This window comes from Pelodiscus sinensis, chromosome 1 (assembly GCF_049634645.1).
Source record: "Pelodiscus sinensis isolate JC-2024 chromosome 1, ASM4963464v1, whole genome shotgun sequence".
NCBI classification, from domain to species: Eukaryota; Metazoa; Chordata; order Testudines; family Trionychidae; genus Pelodiscus; species Pelodiscus sinensis.
The window spans coordinates 181,288,698-181,308,428 of NC_134711.1; the positions used below are offsets into that span (position 1 = coordinate 181,288,698).

General features: G+C 42.7%; 1 protein-coding gene across 2 annotated transcripts in view; it reads left to right on the top strand.

Moving 5' to 3' along the window:
- The window catches only part of MAP3K7CL (MAP3K7 C-terminal like), a 59,372-nt gene extending 41,466 nt beyond the window's left edge, over window positions 1–17,906 (top strand). The window contains exon 5 of one of the 2 annotated variants that reach the window (XM_006126076.4): window positions 15,377–17,905. In XM_006126076.4, coding sequence (XP_006126138.2) covers window positions 15,377–15,557 — 181 coding nt within the window. In that variant the 3' untranslated portion in view covers window positions 15,558–17,905. Of the gene's footprint in view, window positions 1–15,376 lie in introns of both variants that reach the window. The other variant, XM_075910433.1, reaches the window with a different exon arrangement.
- The last annotated feature ends 1,825 nt before the right edge of the window (window positions 17,907–19,731 follow it).

Below are 19,731 nucleotides of genomic sequence, written 5' to 3' on the forward strand. Positions count from 1 at the left end.
AACAAGAACACTCCTCTCCCTTCCCTCCCTCCCCAGAGCCCTTAAAGGGGTAGACTCTGGCCACAGTGCCTGTGCCAGCTCCAAGCCTGCCAGCCCAGAGCCAGCAGTCACTGCCCCCGACCCAATGGCCCCAAAACATGAACCAGCAAGCCACTGGCAGCCAGCCCTCCACCGCTCTCCTGGAGCAGTCTGCCAGCTCCCAGGAGACTGCCAGGGCCCAGAGAAGGCGGGCGCCTTCCTGGTCCAGGGTGGAGATCAGGGTAGACCTTACTCAGGTTTAGGGGGGATGCCCCCAATGTTCATAATCTCCACACTAGACTGAGGAATGCAGCCATCTATGGCAGGATAGCTGCCAGCCTGGCCACCAAAGGCCACATGCGAACCCAGGAGCAGGTTCGCATGAAAATCAAGTTGGTCCAGCAAGACCCCTGAGCCCTGAGCTTCCCCTCCCCCTTCTTCTCCTTGCTTCCCCCTTCCACCTCCCTCCTCCCAGGTTTTCCCCTCCCCTCTCACACCCTATTTCCTCCCCTCTCCCACCTCCTTTCTCCAGTCTCACCAGTTTCATCCCTCCTCTCACCCCCCAGTTTTGTTAAATAAAGAGAGTTTGTGTTCATGAAAATACGTATATTTTATTTGACATCAGGAAAGGGGGCTGGGAGGGTAAGTGGAACGATGTGGGGGAGGAATGAAGCACAAGCCCACAGTGGGGCAGACCAGGGAGACTCTTAGGCTGTGTCTAGACAGGCAAGTTTTTCCGGAAAATCAGCTGCTTTTCCAGCAAAACTTGCCAGCTGTCTACACTGGCAGCTTGAATTTCCGGAAAAGCACTGACCATCTCATGTAAGATCGTCAGTGCCTTTCCGGAAATACTATGCTGCTCCCGTTCGGGCAAAAGTCTTTTTCCGAAAGACTTTTGCGCAAAAGGGCCAGTGTAGACAGCACAGTACTGTTTTCCGCAAAAAAGCCCCGATCGCGAAAATGGCAATCGGGGCTTTTTTGCGGAAAAGTGCGTCTAGAGTGGCCACGGACGCTTTTCAGCAAAAAGTGCTTTTCCGGAAAAGCATCCTGCCAATCTAGACACGCTTTTCTGAAAATGCTTTTAACGAAAAACTTTTCCGTTAAAAGCATTTCCGAAAAATCATGCCAGTCTAGACGTAGCCTTAGTGTTCCTCAGGGTGGAAGCTCTCCCACAGGGCCTCCTGGATACTGACAGCCTGCAGAAAGTGCAGCCAGGCTTGCATCAACGCGTTCACGAGAAACACTAGAGTGCCCAGGGGCAGCTTCGACTCCATGTTGCAGAGTGCTGTGGTGTCCCGAGTGAGGGCAACCAGAGCATGCCGAGACAAAAATGCTTTGCTGTCCCTCATCGAGGTAGGCAAGCAAGCAGGGAAAGCTGAGAAGCAGCTGTCCGGGTTGGGGGTCCCTATAAGCACAAGCCTCAGATAGCCTCAGGCAGCAGCCACACAAACAGACTCCTGACCTGATGCCCTGCTGGACCTGGCTCCGGCCGGCCTTCAATGCAATTCAGTGTCCACTCAGTGTGGACGTGCTATTTCAAAATAGAAAAATGCAATTTCAAAATGCATTTTGTGTGTAGATGTGTTATTTCGAAATAAGCTATTTCAAAATAACACTGTAGTGTAGACATACCCTGAGCATGGAAGCTAACACTGAAGATATTAACCTATAGAAACCCTTCATATTCTAGGCCAGAAGATTTTTGTGACCCCATTGTCCTGCCTGGGATAACTGCAGTTGGACAGAGCAAGCTATGTCTCTGTCCTAAGATTTGGCCATGATCAGGATAAGGGCAGAACTTTAACTTTTCAGGGGTTTCACTTGTGCAATTGTCCACTGAAGGTCATCTACCAGAATCCCTTTATTGGCTGCCTTTAGGACACTGAATGGTCTTCTTCACACAAGCTTGGAGCAAGTTAGTTAAACTGGTGCAATCCCCTGTGTAGACACGAATGGGCTGGACCCCTTTGGATGTCACCTGATGAGCTGACACCAGCTGGTGTGTCTCCTGTGGCCTCCTGTTGCTTGGGGGTCCCCTCATGGTGGCCTTCTCTTCCTGCCCTCAGAGCTTCTTCTTTTGCAATGTGCTTCTCACTGCAGAATTTAGGGGAAGGGAGGAGTACAAAGCTATAAGGTAGGGGGTAAATAGGACTAACACTGACTGCTGTACTCCATAGCAGGAGCCTTTTTGCCCCATTTTCTTTGTGGGTGAAGCAGAGAGTAAGAGCACATACACCATGGGTACGTCTACACTACAAAGTTAATTCGAACTAACGGACGTCAGTTCGAATTAACTTTGATAGGCGCTACACTAGCGAACAGCTAGTTCGAACTTAATTCGAACTAGCGGAGTGCTCAGTTCGAACTAGGTAAACCTCATTCTACGAGGACTAAGCCTAGTTCGAACTTACTAGTTCGAATTAAGGGGTGTGTAGCCCCTTAATTCGAACTAGTGGGAGGCTAGCCCTCCCCAGCTTTCCCTGGTGGCCACTCTGGCCAACACCAGGGAAACTCTACTGCCCCCCTCCCGGCCCCGGACCCCTTAAAGGGGCACGGGCTGGCTACGGTGCCCGTGCCAGGTGCAAGCCTGCCAGCACCCAGCCAGCAGACCCTGCACCTGGCACGGCTTGAGCCAGCCACCCGATGCCCCCCAGCCCTCCCTCTCTTCCCAGGACCAGGCTGGCGGCTCCCGGGAGCTTGCCCGGGACCGCAAGAGGCAGGCACCCACATGGTCTAGTGCAGACATCGTGGACCTCGTCCACGACCTCCGCACTAGGCACAGGAAAGTGGCCGTCTAGGGCAGGAGAGCTGCCAGCCTGGCCACCCAGGAACAGGTGTGCATGAAAATCAAGGTGGTCCACTGAGACCCCCGACCCTGAGTCCTGAGCTTACAATGGCCGTCCTGGGTCAGACCAAAGGTCCATCTAGCCCAGTAACCTGTCTGCCGACAGCGGCCAACCCTAGGGACCCTGGAGGGGATGGACCGAAGACAGTGACCAAGCCATTTGTCTTGTGCCATCCATCTCCAGCCTTCCACAAACTTTGGGCAGGGACACCACTCTTACCCCCTGGCTAATACCACTCCATGGACCCAACCTCCATCACTTTATCTCACTTCTCTTTAAACTCTGTTCTAGTTCTAGCCTTCACAGCCTCCTGCAGCAAGGAGTTCCACAGGTTGACTCTTCGCTTTGTGAAGAACAACTTTCTGTTACTAGTTTGAAGCCTGCTACCCATTCCTTTCCTTTGGTGTCCTCTAGTCCTTCTTTATGGGAACTAATGAAGAACTTTTCTTTATGTACCCTCTCCACCCCACTCATGCTTTTATAGACCTCTATCCTGTCCCCCCCCCCCCGTCTCCTCTTTTCTAAACTGAAAAGTCCCAGTCTCTTTAGCCTCTCTTCATATGGGACCTGTTCCAAACCTCTGATCATTTTAGTTGCCCTCCCCTCTCCCATCCTCTCTCTTCCCCTCTCCCACCTCCTTTTCCCAGTCTGCCCGAGTTTTGTTCAATAAAGAGAGATTCTATTTTTGACCACACGTTTTCTTTATTTGGTACATCAGGAAGGGGGGCTAGGGAGGGGTAAGTGGAAGGAGGTGAGGGAGGAATTGGGTACGAGCCCCCAATGGGGAGGACTGGGCTGGCTCTGCAGGCTTCTGGGGGTGGAAGCTCTCCTGCAGCCCCCCAATTGTCCCCTCTCCCCAGATGGCAGCCTGCGGCAAGTGCAGCCGGGGTGATGGCCGAGTGCTGTGATGTGCCCAGTGTGGGCACTCAGGGCAATCCAAGCCAGGACTGCTTTGCAAGCGGGGCACCCCTGAGAACTGTCTGTCCGGGGTGGGGGTCGGGTCCCTTTAAGCACAGCCCTCGGCTAGCCTAAGGCAGCAGCTCCACGCTCTAAGTCCTCATCTGATGCCCTGCTGGCACTGCTTCCGGCCATCCTTAACCCTGGTTCAGGGTCCACTTAATGTGGACATGCTAGTTCGAATTAGCAAAATGCTAATTCGAACTAGTTTTTTAGCCTGGATGCGTTAGTTCGAATTAGCGCTGTAGTGTAGACATACCCCATGGGAAGTATGGGAGCAATGAATACAGTTACCTCATGAGGAAGAGGGAGTGAGAGAGATGAATAGGGAAATCAAAAGTTAGAATTATAGGATAGAACAATGGCCAAGTTTGGTGGGAAAACATGCTGTAAATTGGCACAGCTCTGACTTCATTTGAATTCTGCCTATTTACAGTAGTAGTTCACATGGGGCAAAATCAACCTGAAAAGGAAAAAGAGATAGAAAAGGAAGAAAAGGATGTGAAGGCAAGAATACAGCATACTTAGATCAGTGAACATAATTTAATTTATGTTCCTGTAACTTCTTATATTTCAATGACAGATGTGTTAGATCTCTAATTTTGGGTGAAAGGGATAGGATAACTGGTTATTTTGGGAACTTATTATATTACTATTACAAGCTAATGACCCTGGATTATGTAGTTAAATATTAGAGTTGTCTTGGTTGCTAGCTACACTTTATATTATTAGCTCTGAACAATTTTATCTTTTTTCCTCCCCCAAACAATTCTAAAATATGCCTGGAATAAATGTGGTCTAGGATTGTTCCTTTTTTGTGCCATGAATACCTTTTCACTTCCTTTCTTCTATATGAATTGTCATAGATACTTAGTTGAGGGTATATTTACTTTCTTGAGTCCTTGATTTACACATTAGTTTGTTCTCTTTTTCTACCACCATCTCCACAGCCTCACCAAAAAGAAAAAAAAAAGGCTGACTGCTTACACAAAAATTTTGTGTGGTGCAAGCATTCAGATGAATTGGAGATGGGGGATTTCCATGCTTCTATTAAGAGTTCATCCGCATCGCTGGGTGCTGCCAAACCATCCTTGAAATAGATGACTTATTACTCGCACATTAAGAGACTTAAGAAGCAATATTTAACAACTATTTTCAAAACCAATTTGCCAGGGAAACATAGGAATTTCCATGTTGGATCACCTTACTTGTCCATGTAATTCAGTTTTTTTGTACTCTAATAATGGACAGTACTAGCTGCTTAAGAGGAAGAAACTTCGCAAGCAAGTATTTATGGACTAATCCGTCATTAGGTTCCTTCTGATTTCCCATGGCTAGAGAAAAATGCATGCATCAAAGCATCAGGGTTTCCTCCCACAGATCAAGATTAAAAAAAAAAATTGCTGTTGTGAGTTTTGGATCTTTTTATTCGCCATGTGATGGTTTTATCTATACTGCAGTAAAATAGCTGCACCTAGCTGGTGTCAGCGGATTCAGGCTCAGGGCTATGATATTGCAGTGTAGACATTCAGGCTGGATTCTATATTTTAGGACCCACCACTTGATGTGGGGTCCTGCAGCTTCAGCTCCCAGCCCGAACTGCACTGCAATTTTGTAGTCCCTGGCTAGAACTTGAGTCAGCTGACACAGGTCAGCAGTGGGTGTTATATTGCAGTGTGGACATACTCAAAATGTCTGATCCTCTTAGTGTTAGTGATAACAAAGCGTTGCACAGTACACCTATGTGTTGTGTATTTAAAAAAAACTGTTTCCTCTGATTAGTTTTGTATGTCACCCTTTCAGTTTAATTTAATATTCTCTTATGCTTGTGATACAAGAAGGGGAGAACAGATCATCTGAGTTATATTCTTTATGCTGTTCTTTATTTTATATGCTTTTTATCATGGCCCCATTTATTCATCCCCTTTTCAATCTGTCCTCATAAAAGAATTTTCCTGCTCATAATCATTTCTGTCACTCATGTCTGTGCCTCCTCATACGTCAGTCTCCATTTAAAGATGGGGGTAGCCAGTACTGCGGTGTTTCAGACAAGCCTACACTCTTGATTTATAGATGGAAGTATAATTTCCATTCTGTTTCATATGCATCCTAACATCTTGTTGTTTGACTGCTGGTGCACATTGAGTGGAGGACTTCATTGAATTGCCTTAAGTGATATCTGTGGACTTTCCTAAAAATGCTGTGTAACCCAAACTCCACCAATTCTCCTATTCTGCAGATTGCTCAATTGACCTACTTTAGGCCTTACTCTTCACTGACTTGCATCTTGTGTAGATATTTGCACATGTGCAAAACGATTGTGAAATATGAGCAAAGCAGAGTGATACACTGGCTTCATTTAATCCCCAAACCCTTCAGCCTGTCCTGCCATGCCAGTCAGTGCTCACCTCAGATGTGCTAGGACTACACAGCTGAAGCACACTGTAAGTGGGACTCTCAGAGGCTCTGCATTTATAGCTTAAAAATCAGATTATTATTTATCAATGTTAATTTTTAAACACAGAGTAGCTGCTAACAGAAAACACAGGTTACACAATGCTAGAGCTATTTATTAAGTATCCATAACTAAGGCTAGATGGTGCAAGAGCTTATTATAGTATCTATCAAACTCTAAAAGCTTATTTCAAATCCAGGGGTAGGTCACAAGCAAAAATCAGTAGATGGTCTCAGCATTCAGTGGACATTGTAAACCACACCATTCATAACATTTAGCAGTTCCCTGGTATTCTAATCTTAGGCCTTTGTAACAGGCTCTTAGTGTTTGCCTGGAACATCATCCTACTCTGTTAACAGGTGTTGATACCAACAATAAAATAATAAGTACATTCTGCTGACTCAGAGGCGGGCAATTCTGTATGCTACCTTTAAATAATAGAAGAGGAGCAAGAGGCTTTCTAGGAAAGAAGGTGTGGGCTGAACAGTGAGGGAAGGCGCATTAGACACAAACTGTTTGTGATCTTGGGTGATCTTGATTACTTGATTTTTAATTACTTCTTATTTAATAAAGCCAAACCCACAAAGGGGTTGTACTATATAGCAGGAGTGGACAATAAGCCAGAGGCAAATCATATCTGGCCCATCGACTGGTTATTGTTCACTGCTGCTATATGGGCTCTGTTTGTAGAGCAAGTAAGAGCCTTGCTCAGAGTCTCTTTTGATCCAGGTTTTGCAAATCAGGATTGATATTCATTTACAGATTTATGCAAGTTTTATAGTGTCTTCCTGTACTGCTCCTGGCTTGAATCCAGTGTTTTTGGTGTCTGACTTTCATGAATACTAATATTTTTTCCCTAAAATTTGTAATGGCTTTAAAAGTTATTGATTGCTTAGTTTATTCTATCTCTGTTTAGTGTAACTATTTAAGTAAAAGAAAGATAATGAAGACCGAATCTGAAATAATTTACTTGGAAATCCAGATGTTAGGAAGTGGTAGCCTGAAAAAGCTCAAGCCTTCATTCCATTATTGCGCCCAATGGAAAAAAGTGAAAGACATTCAGAGGAAGCTGTCAACTGGCCCCAAATGGTGAAAAACATGGACAGGAAGTTTCATGTCACTAAATTAATACAAACTGATTCCTCTTAAACAGATTGCATAACCCATGTAGATTTTTTTTAAAGCTACTACTCATTTGCACTTGAACTTGCGGTCCTTGGGCAGGCAAAATTCCTATTGAGAGCAGGCTACTAAGAAATGTTCTCCAACTCAGCTTTGCCATTAAAAATGGTTGTTCCAGCATACGATAAGAAAAGAGGAATGAATCAATCAATAATTTCCTGCTTCTGTGCTAGTCATTGATTGACCTGTCCCCAAATTTGCTAATTGTGTGGGAAAGCAGAGATTTCCCATCTCTGTGGATTTAAGATGTATAGTGCACAAGGCATGTGCAATATGTGTTTGGGATCCCAAGATTGTCCCCTGGTTGGCCTTCAGGCCAAATTCTTCTTCTTTTACTTGTCTGTGCAAGCCAGGATTTTACACTTACTAGGCACTCAGAAAATCTAGACCTATAATAGAAAAGCTAAGCAAATCTAACTTATTAGGAAACCAAATCAGAAAAACTCTTTAACATATGTTTAAAATCCTTTGCTGCGCAGGAAGGGCACTAAGCATGTGCTAAAACTTAAACATATGCTTTAATTTAGTGAACAGCACTTAGATGATGTTCTGAACCTGGATGCTTTCCTGAATCAGTGCTTACATCAGTAGTGTAACTGATTTGGAATAATCCAATACAGAAGTCATGTTATCATTATTAACATATAACCTTTCCCTGCCACTTCAAAGATAAATTATATTGTGACATTATCCAGGGTACAATCTGGACTGATGAACAGCTGCATCCTCTCAGTTCTCCAGCCAGGGGTACATTTTAGACAGACAGCTTCACTGTAAAAGCTATCACTCCTGGTCTGCTCACACACAGCTTCTAGCATTTAAGTTACCCCCATGGCAGGCGGGGAGCTGCTCCAGCGCCTGCCGGTTAACCAGAACTGGTAAGCATCACCAGTTAAGAGTGATGCTTACTGGTTAACCTTTCACATCACTACTATATTAGTCTACAGGACCTTAGTTTAAAGTTTGCTTTAAAAATATTTCATTAGTGTGTTGCTGAAGATTATAAAAGCATATCTTTAAAATGTCATCCTCTCCGTCATCTAATGTCAGGCATAGAGGAATCAGTTTAATATGTGTAGGGTCCTGTAAATCCAAAGGATGGCCTTGTCAGCACCCATTAACTTTTCTCCCTGGGTGCTCCAGCCCCCACAGACCCAAAGAGCTGTCACCTCTGGCATCCACAATTGATGATTTGCCACTGAAAGAGCGAGAAAGTGTTGCACTGTGGATAGTCATCCCACTGTGCAAATGATCACCTTCTCCCACCAGGAGTGCTGGGAATGTGTCACAGTACACCAGCGATGTGATCCCACATCATCCCATGATTCAGTTTCCTCTGTCCATGATTTCAAGAACGTCTGACGGCATTTCACACCGTTTTTCAACTGCACCTGTAAACTTAGCATCCTCTGAGTCTGCCTGAAAGCATGTATTCTGCACTGTTCATCTGCCTTATGATGAGCTTTATGAACCTAAAGAGGCTGCTCCTGCAGTATATCATGAGCTGCAAATCTGAACAGGAGACCATGGTCCCTGCCTTGCTGTGTATCATAGGGTATGTCTAGACTACATGGCTCCGTTGATGGAGCCATGTAGATGAGTTTACTAGACATAGGGAAATGAAGCGGTGATTTAAATAATCGCTGCTTCATTTACATCAAAATGGCTGCTGCGCCGTGCCGATCAGCTGTTTGGTGGCACAGCAGAGTAGTCTGGACAAGGGAAGCCTTTGTCGACTGCCTTGGTATACCTCATCAAGGGCTTGAGTTGTTTCAAAAGGGGATCAGTATAAATGACATGGGATACTATTCTGAATACTGACACTGTTTTCCTGCAGATACACTGCAATCCTCTGCTCCACATTCCTTACGCAGTTGAAGATGAAATTACATTACTCAGGGTAACTGAAGATGCAATGGTGCATCTCCTTCATGTGTGAAGCTTCAGACGGAGTGTGTATGCTGCTCACCTATAAGCAACTTTGGTTCTTCCAGAAGTAATTGCCAAATTGTCACAGCAAAGAGTCCTACAATGGGGGAAGAAACAGAGGAGCACTGTCAATGAACCTTCAGCAGAGGATTGCAGTGTATCTGCAGGAAAGTTTCCTGGAGAGCTCTATGGAGGAAATGTCGGTGTGTATTAACACATTTTTCCACAGGGCCCCCACTGCATAGTTGCACAAGGAATGTGAAACAGATGCAAATAGCATCTAGTATTTAATTTTCAATCCCTTCTCCTGTGTGCATTATGTAACAAAATAAAGGACACCCACCTCATAACTGCTTAGTATCAAAACAAAATGAATAATTACCAGCAGTATTGTCTGTAAGCTGTGCGCATTTATGGCCACCCACGAGAGATTCAAATGCTGCCCAGCTAATTAGTAGAGTGCCCACAGCTCAGTTTTGTTTCTACTGGTGGTACACATTCACACATACCGCAATGCACATAAAATTATTCTGCACATGTTCGGAAAAGGTTAGAGGGAATATTGCTTACCAGGGCTCCCCTCTCCTGTGTCAGGTACACCAGAGGCATGCTGCTATGACTGCCTTGATCATCTGGAGTCAAAAAGAGGTCCTGGCTTGCCTCCTCATGCTACTGGATGAGCCTATTGCCTGTTCCACATCCTCCTCAAACTCAACATCCTTGCCCACCGTTTAAGTCCTCAGCAATGATTCTAGTGGCCATAATCTCCAGTCTCCCCAAAGTATCCATGGGGATCTTGGCAGTGGAGGTGGGGTTGCCACAGAAGATGAAATGCAGCTCCTTGTAGAAGTGACATTTTCGGCAATGCACCAGAGTGACAGATGACCTCCTTGCTATGGTGCATCTGCCTCAGCTCCTTAATCTTAGTATGGCACCACTACATGCCCCTTGCATGCCCCTTCCCACCCATGACACAAGCAATCTTCTTGTAGGTGACAGAGTTCCTATGTCTGGCTCTGGTTGCAACTGCACAACCTCTTCTCCCCATAGAGGCAACTGATCCAGCAGCTCCTGTGTACTCTGGGCAGTAATGTGTTTGCTGCTGAAAGCTGACAGTCAGATGGGAAGATGTGATGTGAGCTGCCTAGTCCAAGCAAATAGGAAGTGAAATTTCAAAAATTCCTAGGCTTTAAATGGGGAGTGGTGCATGCCTGTGTACCTGACTGCAGGGCAGCAGAGTAGAAACTGCTTACCAGAGTGGCTTTGTGGGACACCGTCTGGAGGCCACATAGGGTGACATAAGCAAGCACAGTGTCTATCCTGACATTGTGTCACTCTAACTTTGTCTCAGAAACCTTTATGTTCTTCATCAAGGTGGTTCTATTATGTCAGGGAGGTAGAAAAGTGAAATCAGTGGGAGCATTGTGTGCAGATCTCCACTGTTTTGTCAATGAATCCTGACTTTTGTTGACAAAAGTGCATAATGTAGACAAAGCCTTAAAATGTCATATAGTAGAATCTTATAACTTTATATCAATATTTCCATGCATACTTTACTAGGCTAGAAATCAAGTAATGATCAGCAAATTATCATAGAATCATAGAGCTGGAAGAGACCTCAGGAGGTCATCAAGTCCAGACCCCTGCCCAAGGCTTTGTCAAGCTGAGGCTTAAACATTTCTAGGGATGGAAATTCCACCACCTCTCTAGGTAATCCATTCTAGTGCTTCACCATCCTCCTTAGGAAATAGTTTTTCCTAATATCCAACCTAGACCTCTCCCACTGTAACTTGAGACCATTGCTCCTTGTTCTGCCATCCGTCACTACTGAGAACAGCCTCTCTCCATCCTCTTTGGAACCTCCCTTCAGGAAGTTGAATACTGCTATCATATCCCCCCTCACTCTTCTCTTCTACAGACTAAACAAACCTAAAACCCTCAGTCTCTCCTCATAGGTCATGCACTCCAGCCCCCGCATCATTTTGGTCACCCTCTGCTGGACCCTCTCCAATGCTTCCACATCCTTTCTATAGTGGGGGGCCCAGAACTGATCACAATACTCCAGATGTGGCCTCACCAGAGCCAAATAAAGGGGAATAATCACTCTGGATCTGCTGGCAACGCTTTTCCTAATGCACCCTAATATGCCATTAGCCTTCTTGGCTACAAGGGCACACTGTTGGCTCATATCCAGCTTCTCATCCACTGTAATCCCAAGGTCCTTTCCTGCTGAACTGCTACTTAGCCATTCAGTCTCCAGCCTGTAACAATGTTTGGGATTCTTCCGACCCAAGTGCAGGACTCTACACTTGTCCTTGTTGAACCTCATCAGATTTCTTTTGGCCCAATCCTCTAATCTGTCTAGGTCACTCTGGACCCTATCCCTGCCCTCCAGCATATCTTCCTCTCCCCCTAGCTTAGTGTCATCTGCGAACTTGCTAAGGGTGCAATCCATCCCTTCATCCTGGTCATTAATAAAGATATTGAACAAAACAGGTCCTAGAACAGATCCTTGGGGCACTCTGCTAGAAACCAACCAACAATCTGACATCGAGCCGTTGATCACTTCCCGTTGGGCCCAACAGTCTAGCCAGCTTTCTATCCATCTTACAGTCCATTTATCCAATCCTTATTCCCTTAACTTGCTGGCAAGAATATTGTGGGAGACCATATCAAAAGCTTTGCTAAAGTCAAGTTTTATCACATCCACCGACTTCCCCATATCGACAGAGCCATCATAGAATCTAATCAGATTGGTCAGGCATGACTTGCCCTTTGCGAATCCATGTTAACTATTCCTGATCACTTTCTCCTCTTCCAAGTGGTTCAAAATGGATTCCTTGAGGATCCCCTCCATGATTTTTTCATGGACTGAGGTAAGGCTGATGGGTCTGTAGTTCCCTGGATTGTCCTTCTTCCCTTTTTAAAAGATGGGTACTACATTTGCTTTTTTCCAATCATCTGGGATATCTCCCGATCTCCATGAGTTTTCAAAGATAATGGACAAAGGCTCTGCAATGACATTTGCCAACTCCCTCAGTACCCTCAGATGCATTAAATCCGGGCCAATGGATTTGTGTATGTTTAGCTTTTCTAAATAGTTCCTAACTTGTTCTTTCCCCACCAAGGGCTGTCCACCTCCTTCCCATACTGCATTACCTAGTGCATTTGTCTGGGAGTTGATCTTGTCTGTGAAGACAGAGGCAAAGAAAGCATTGAGTACTTCAGCTTTTCCCACATCATCTGTCACAATGTTACCTCCCTCATCCAGTAAGGGCCCCACACCCTCTCTGATCACCCTCTTATTGCTGACATGCCTGTAGAAACCTTTCTTGTTATCCTTCACATCCCTTTCTAGCTGCAATTCCAGTTGCGTTCCTGATACCTCCCCTGCATTCTCGAGCAATATATTTATACTCCTCCCTAGTCATCTGTCCAAGTTTTCACTTCGTGTAAGCTTCCTTTTTGTGTTTAAGCTCACCAAGGATTTCCCCGGTAAGCCAATCTGGTCACCTACCATATTTGCTTTTCTTGCTGCGCATCGGGATGGTTTTTTCCTGTGCCTTTAATAAGGTTTCTTTAAAATACTAGCAGCTTTCCTGGACTCCTTTCCCCTTCATGTAAGCATTCCAGGGAATCCTGCCCATCAGTTCTCTGAGGGAGTCAAGTCTGCTCTTCTGAAGTCCAGGGTGTGTATTTTGCTACTCTCCTTCCTTCCCTCGGTCAGGATTCTGAAATTAGGAGTTTTCAGATGATACCTCACAAGGCATACTTTGTAGAAAGTGTATCATAATCCTGTAAAAGGGGTGAACAGTAGGGTACAGACTGTCACACCTCACCCTGACAAAGCTGTAGGAGTGATAGCCACTGGCTGGCCTGGAGGCAACTGGTCAGGGACCTCTTTCCTGAACAGGGTATCTTATGCCATCTTGTATTTTCTCTTTATGTACACAATTTTTATATTAAATTCCAGAAGTATGATACTCCAGTGTACAAGCTTGGAATTTCAGCCTTTATGTTTGTTTAGCCAAATCAATGATGAATGATTTGTTAAGACCCTGCATTTTCTATTGAAAAGGTAAGGCCTTAGTTGTTTAACTAAGCTTAGCATTCCTTGTCCGTGACAGACTAATTATGTTCAGGTGGTGTAAATGTTTTGCTTAAGAAAGCAATTGTGTGTTTTATGTTATTTTCCTCTATCATCAGCAGCACAACACCCAGGCTAACGTCTGATAAATCTCTACAGTTTAAGCATTTTGTCAAAATCAAAATAGCCTTTTCAGACAAAGTTTTCATTACCTTATCAAATCTTTCCTGGCATGCTTTCATCCAAATGACTTTGTTTAGCTTGTTCTTTTTACATAAATCTAGTGATGGCAGAGACAATGTCAATGGACTCCCACACAAACCTTCTATAATAGTTTACCAGACCTACAAAAGATTGGACTTGTTTTTAGTTTGGGGTATATGCCAATTTATAATGGCTTCAGCTTTCAAAGGCTGAGGGATATTTGACTTCCCCTTTCCCAGTGTCCCAAATAAGAAACTCTGGATGCTTCAGTCTTATGCTTACAGGCTTTTATGGTTAGGCCTGTGTGACAGGGTGAAACTCACTGACGCTGTGCCTCCTACTGGTCTCCTCAGGAATTAGCTCTTCAACCCTGGAGCACCCCCGGTTGGCCAGTGTTTTGTCCTCAGTTACCCATCTTCTGAGTTACTGCAGGCCACGTGTCCCCCATGGCCCACGGTGCCCTTCCCTTGCGGTACTGCTTTATGGCAATGCCCCTGTACTCTGGGGCCCTCCCCTCTCAGGAAACCCCAGGCCTTATACCCACCTTGGCTCAGTGACCAATCGTCACTAGCCTCCGCCCTGGGGGTGAACTGCAGTCTGAAATAGCCACTCATTGGTATGGGGCTGGACCTGATGCCTTCTGCTGCCCTGGGTACCTCCCTGCAGCCCTAACACCTTCAGGTGTTGAGAGCAAGTACTCAGCCTGGGAGTCTGCCTGGTCAGAGCCGCCCCCATCTCTGCCTGCCTTTCCCTAGTACTGCTGTGCCTCAGGAAGCCTGTGTAGCTTCCCTGGTAGCCAGGTCCCTCCCGATTCACAGTGGCTTGCTTTGTCGACAGAACTGGACGTAGTCTAGATGCTCTTTGTCGACAGAAGCTTTGTCAACAGTATCTGTCGACAAAACTTCTGTCGACAAAAGCCTGTAGTCTAGACGTACCCTTAATTACAAAGGAGAGCAAAACCAATTTTTAAATGCACAGACCAGATCCCATTTCCCAAACCATAAAACAATGAAACCTAACGGATTTATCTAAACTTTATCCTACTTACAGACTGTGAAGAGTATTTTCTTAGAGGGAGACATCTTGTCCCCTTCAATAGCTGGAGAGAAACTACCCAGGGACAAAGGAGGGAAAAACCCAAAAATTCCTTTGTCCCAGTTTGAAATTCCTACTTACATCTCTATTGGCTGCCTGCCACCTGGTTTAGGTAAGAGACATATTTAACCTCTTAGTCCCCAGGAGGCTGGCCATCTCTCATGATCATGACAAGGTTATTCACACAAGCTCTTGCAATGTTCTGTAAACCATTTAAAACTTGATTGACCAGCTTCTGGAAGGTGGCTCCAGCATTAATTAAAATTGTGAATTCGTACATGAATTCATTATGAATTCTATATTGGTGATGAAAGCAGATTTTTTTTCTGTGCATGCTCATCCAAGGGAAACTCCTAATAACTTTGAGTTAAATCAAAAGAACTGAGATATTTAGCTCTGCTTAAAATGTCCTGTATCTCATCAGTTTTAGGCATAAGATATACATCTGGTACTGTAACAGCATTACATTTCCTATAATCAACACAGAACCATACAGTGTTGTTTTTCTTAGGGACCAGGACCACAGATGATGCCCAAGAGGATACCCCGGGTAATGGCACATGCACACTTCAACTTTTATCTTCCTGTTTTCTTAACCCTCAGAAAGGAGCTGATTGCCAGGCTGGAACAGGCGGAAAAGGAGAGTATGGATGCTGCTCAGCTGACTAAGGAGTATGCAGAACTGACAGAGGAGAATCGGACATTGAAGCTGGCTCAGGCGCAGTGTGCAGAGCAACTGGAAAAGCTTAGAATACAGTACCAAAAGAGACAGGGTTCTTCATAACTCTCAGCTAACCAATAAGAGGCCGTCAAATCCAGTGTTTGTTCTGTGCTGGCCAAGAAGTTTTAAAAAAAGGTTCTGTTGTAACACTTCACTAGAAATACAGAATATGTAAAAGTCTATATTTGATTTAATGCTTGCCAGCCGGTAGCTTAATATAATGGATACTTTGTCCATTATATAATGGATATTTTATTTCAAGTAACATAATTGAAGCTAATCTAGCCCCATTATATGTTCTAGTTCTAGTAGATCAGGTTTCTTTTCTAAAGATATTTCTTCCAATTTAAGAAGATACAGACACGCTAGAAACTGGTATAAATAGTCTCTATGTTGGGAGTTGGACCATACTAAGACATACAGCAGGGGCAGTGTTAATATATGGAACACTGGAACACAATCATGTGCTTCTAATTTTAGTTTAGTTTTCTTTTATGTTTTTATTTTTCATGCCTAATGATTGGAAATTGTCCTAAGTATAATCTGGCTCTGGCTCAAAACTATATTCCAGTTATCTGGCATGCTGATAATGTCAACTTTTGATAGTTTCATAAACTCAGAGATTACACATTTTTTAAAAAGAACTTTTGTTAAAATAAACAAATTATTTTAATCAAAGAATGATATTACCAGTATTCATTTTCAAGTTATTGAATTGTGAAGAAACATATGCAAAAGTTTTCTTTCCACCACCATAAACTTTGCTAGAAATTCTTTTTTTTATTAATTCATTTGTACTTTTTGGCATGCAGGAAATGGAAAAGTAATATATTGACCCTACAGAGGTGACTAAATAAGACTTTATGATTGTTAATGGAGAATATTTCAGTAAAAGTACCATAATTATATTTTGTTTTTATTCTATAGGCTGTTTTGGAACATAAATAACTGAGGGTAGGTACTAAGCAGTTCAGTGATACATGAATAACTGGGAGTTAAAATGTTTGTTTTCCTCACTGTACTTATCACTGTATTTTCCTAAATCAATTGAAAATCCTTTGTTATACTTCCATTTCTATTCATACAGTATTTTTTTCATTAAAAGTGGTTATACAAAAAAAACCCTATTTTGTACCCTTCAGTTCCTTAACCTTTCCTGTATTTTAAACTCTGCTCAACTGGTTATATGTTACGGTTTTGTGAAATTAGAATTAAATGTACACATTTGATGATAAGGTTGCAATTTAAAAATTGAAAATGTTATGAATTGATAATGGGGTGGCAAATAGATAGTTTCAGAGATCCAATCCCCCTACAACATGGGTCAGCATATCTTTTACTGGGTCTATACCTGGGCAATTTCCTCTCTCCCTGGAACAGCAGAAAAACAAGGAGGAGAACCATCTTTTTTCCTAGGATGGTTAAGGGGCATGTGATAATGTGCTGCCCTTTATTTAGGGCACATAAGATTGTCCTGTTATATAGTACATTTAAATTCAGTGAAAAAAGGTAAGGCAGAAAAATCTGAGGCCTTGAAGCCTTCATTTCACACACATTGTGGTTTGGGGTAGTCCAGGAATGTGACCCTCCTAAACTATATTCTGATCAGTATGTAAATTACATGGATCTTGGGAAAGGCTCAGATGCCAAGATATTGTAAATTCTCTGTTTCTTACTGCCCATGATACTGTGGTACGATGGTCCTGCCCCTCTGGGATAAATCTAGAATTATTTGGATAAAATTCTTATTCAAAGCTGAAGTCAATGGAAAGCTCCTTTGACTTCAATTAATTTGGAATGTTTTATTCCACTGATCTGTTCTTTTTCCATTTAGCAAATGCTGCTTGTTCCACCCTTATATTCTTAATTATAGTGCACAATCAAAAATAGCTCTCTCTCTCTCTCTCTCTCTCTCTCTCTCTCTCTCTCTCTCTCTCTCTCTATATATATATATATATATATGGGTACTAGCATGCACACACATGTTCTTGAGAACAGCAGCTCAAAGAAATGTTATCACTAGCAAAATGAGCAAAACCAAAATAGAAATAGTTGGAAGAGGAAAAAATAAATCAAGAAAATACCAAATAAAAAAAGGGGGAAGAAAACTAAATAATCAGACAAGTGAACAAAATTAGATCCACTGAACTTTGCAAATCCATTAAAAGGAAAATGAAACTGCAAAAATTTGTGGATGACAAAGAGGCTACTCACAATTTATAAAGAATGACTCAAAGTTATCTTCTGAAAAGAAACTGTTTTTTTTAATCAATGGATATTTTAAAAAATATTAAAAGCATGATATAATAAACTTTTATATATTCAGAATAACTATGTAGTCTTGACACCCTGTGTTTTTCTTAAAGCAACACAACACTGCTAAATTATTTAATACCAAACACATTTTTATTAAAAAAAATTTTCATGATTTGTGCTCTTTTTTCTCGCTATTTAGAGGTTCTGCTAAAACCAAACTATTCTGCTAAAAATGCATTCTAAATGTAATATATATATATAAAAGAAGATCTTAGGCCCTTATTTTAAAGATGATTTTGTGTTGTATTTCATCTCAGAAATTTTAAAGGCAAAGTTCCGCCTCTGAGCATACATACCCAGATGCCAGTGCGACCGTAAACTTTATGAACTTATTGGCTACATCTAACAATGACAATTTTAAATTGGAAAGAGGGTAGGCTGATCTAATTTTGGCTCCAGTGAAACAGGGTTTGTTTGTTTTTTAGTGCAACCCAATGCAGAATCAAGGCTCAAGGGAGAATATGGGCAATTAGGATTAGATAACAGAATGAGAATCTAAATTTATAAAACTGTGTATGTGCGTATGTATTCTGTGTCTCTAGATTATTCAATCTAAAGATATCGAACATACCAGTACAGTGATATAAATGCAATTATTTCCTGTCAGGTCCCTACAGAGAATGGTGGGAAAAGAAAAAATGACACTTCAAAATAATCTACTTTTTCCATTTCCAATTACTATTTACTCACTTCTGTGCAAACATACCTAATGCTGAAAAAGCTTAAATATTCCAGTTAGCAAGGATATGACTCATACAGTCTTGAAACTGCCAAATTCTTGGATGATTTTATATTAAAAAAGCTAGGGAAAAAGAAGCTGCAATTTTATATTGACATAAAACTGGAGAGCAGAGATATTTAATAGCAAAATTATGCCCAATCAATTATACTACTGATCTAAGCCCTGATTCAGGAAAGCATCCACGTTTACAATGCCGACAAAAGGCTGAGATCATCTACTAATTTTGCTTGTGACCTAACCCTGCATTTGAACTAAGCTTTTAGAGTTTTAAAGATACCACAATAAGCTCTTGCACCATCTAGCCTTAGTTATGGATACTTAATAAATAGCGCTAGCATTCTGTAACTTGTGTTTTCTGATAGCAGCTACACTGTGTTTAAAAATTAACTTAATTGATAAAGCATTTTCTAGCATGTTGCTGAGACATTGAGACTATGAGGTAATCTGTAGTGTCCTTTTTTGATGTCCACTTCGTTTTTCCTACGAAAAGTGTGGTTTGCATGGTAAAAATGTAATGAAATGTAAGTCTTACAGTAGCAAAAATACAAATTAAAGAAACTGTCAGAGCTTTAATGGAATGATTTCCAGTCCCCTGGTAAAGTAAAAGCAACTTTCAAGTACTTTATTTCTACGTATCTAAAAAAATAGTCTACTGTGACCAGATGTTGTTTTCTGAATTCATATATCTCTGAATCTAGTTTCTGCCAAGGACTATCTGGTAGAGGTGTTGTTATTAAATGTTCTTTGTCTTGTATTGGTCTGTCAGATCTGTGGTGTTCACATGCAGATACTTCATTCTTTATGTCCCTTCCTGATGCCTGGCCACGACAGTAGTTGGTCTATTCTCGGCATGTAGTTAATCCTTGATGTCCTACATGGATGAGATTTAGGATTTTCTCCTCTCATTTCATTTGGAATTACAATGCCATTACCTTTAATCATGAGTCTGTATGACTTGTGTAGTTGTCTATTCACTGAAAAGTAGTCTCTTGTCCCTGTATTAGTGTCTTTTAGGTACTTGGGCTAGCCCCCCATAATGTAAACAGAACTTCTTGAAAATGTGAATCTGTCAGAGTTGCTCCATGTACTCCTTCATGTTGTTTTTGAGCTCATGAGTAATTGAGTGTGATGCTGGGCCCCATGACACAGTGTCTGCTACTACCAAATTTTCCCCATTTT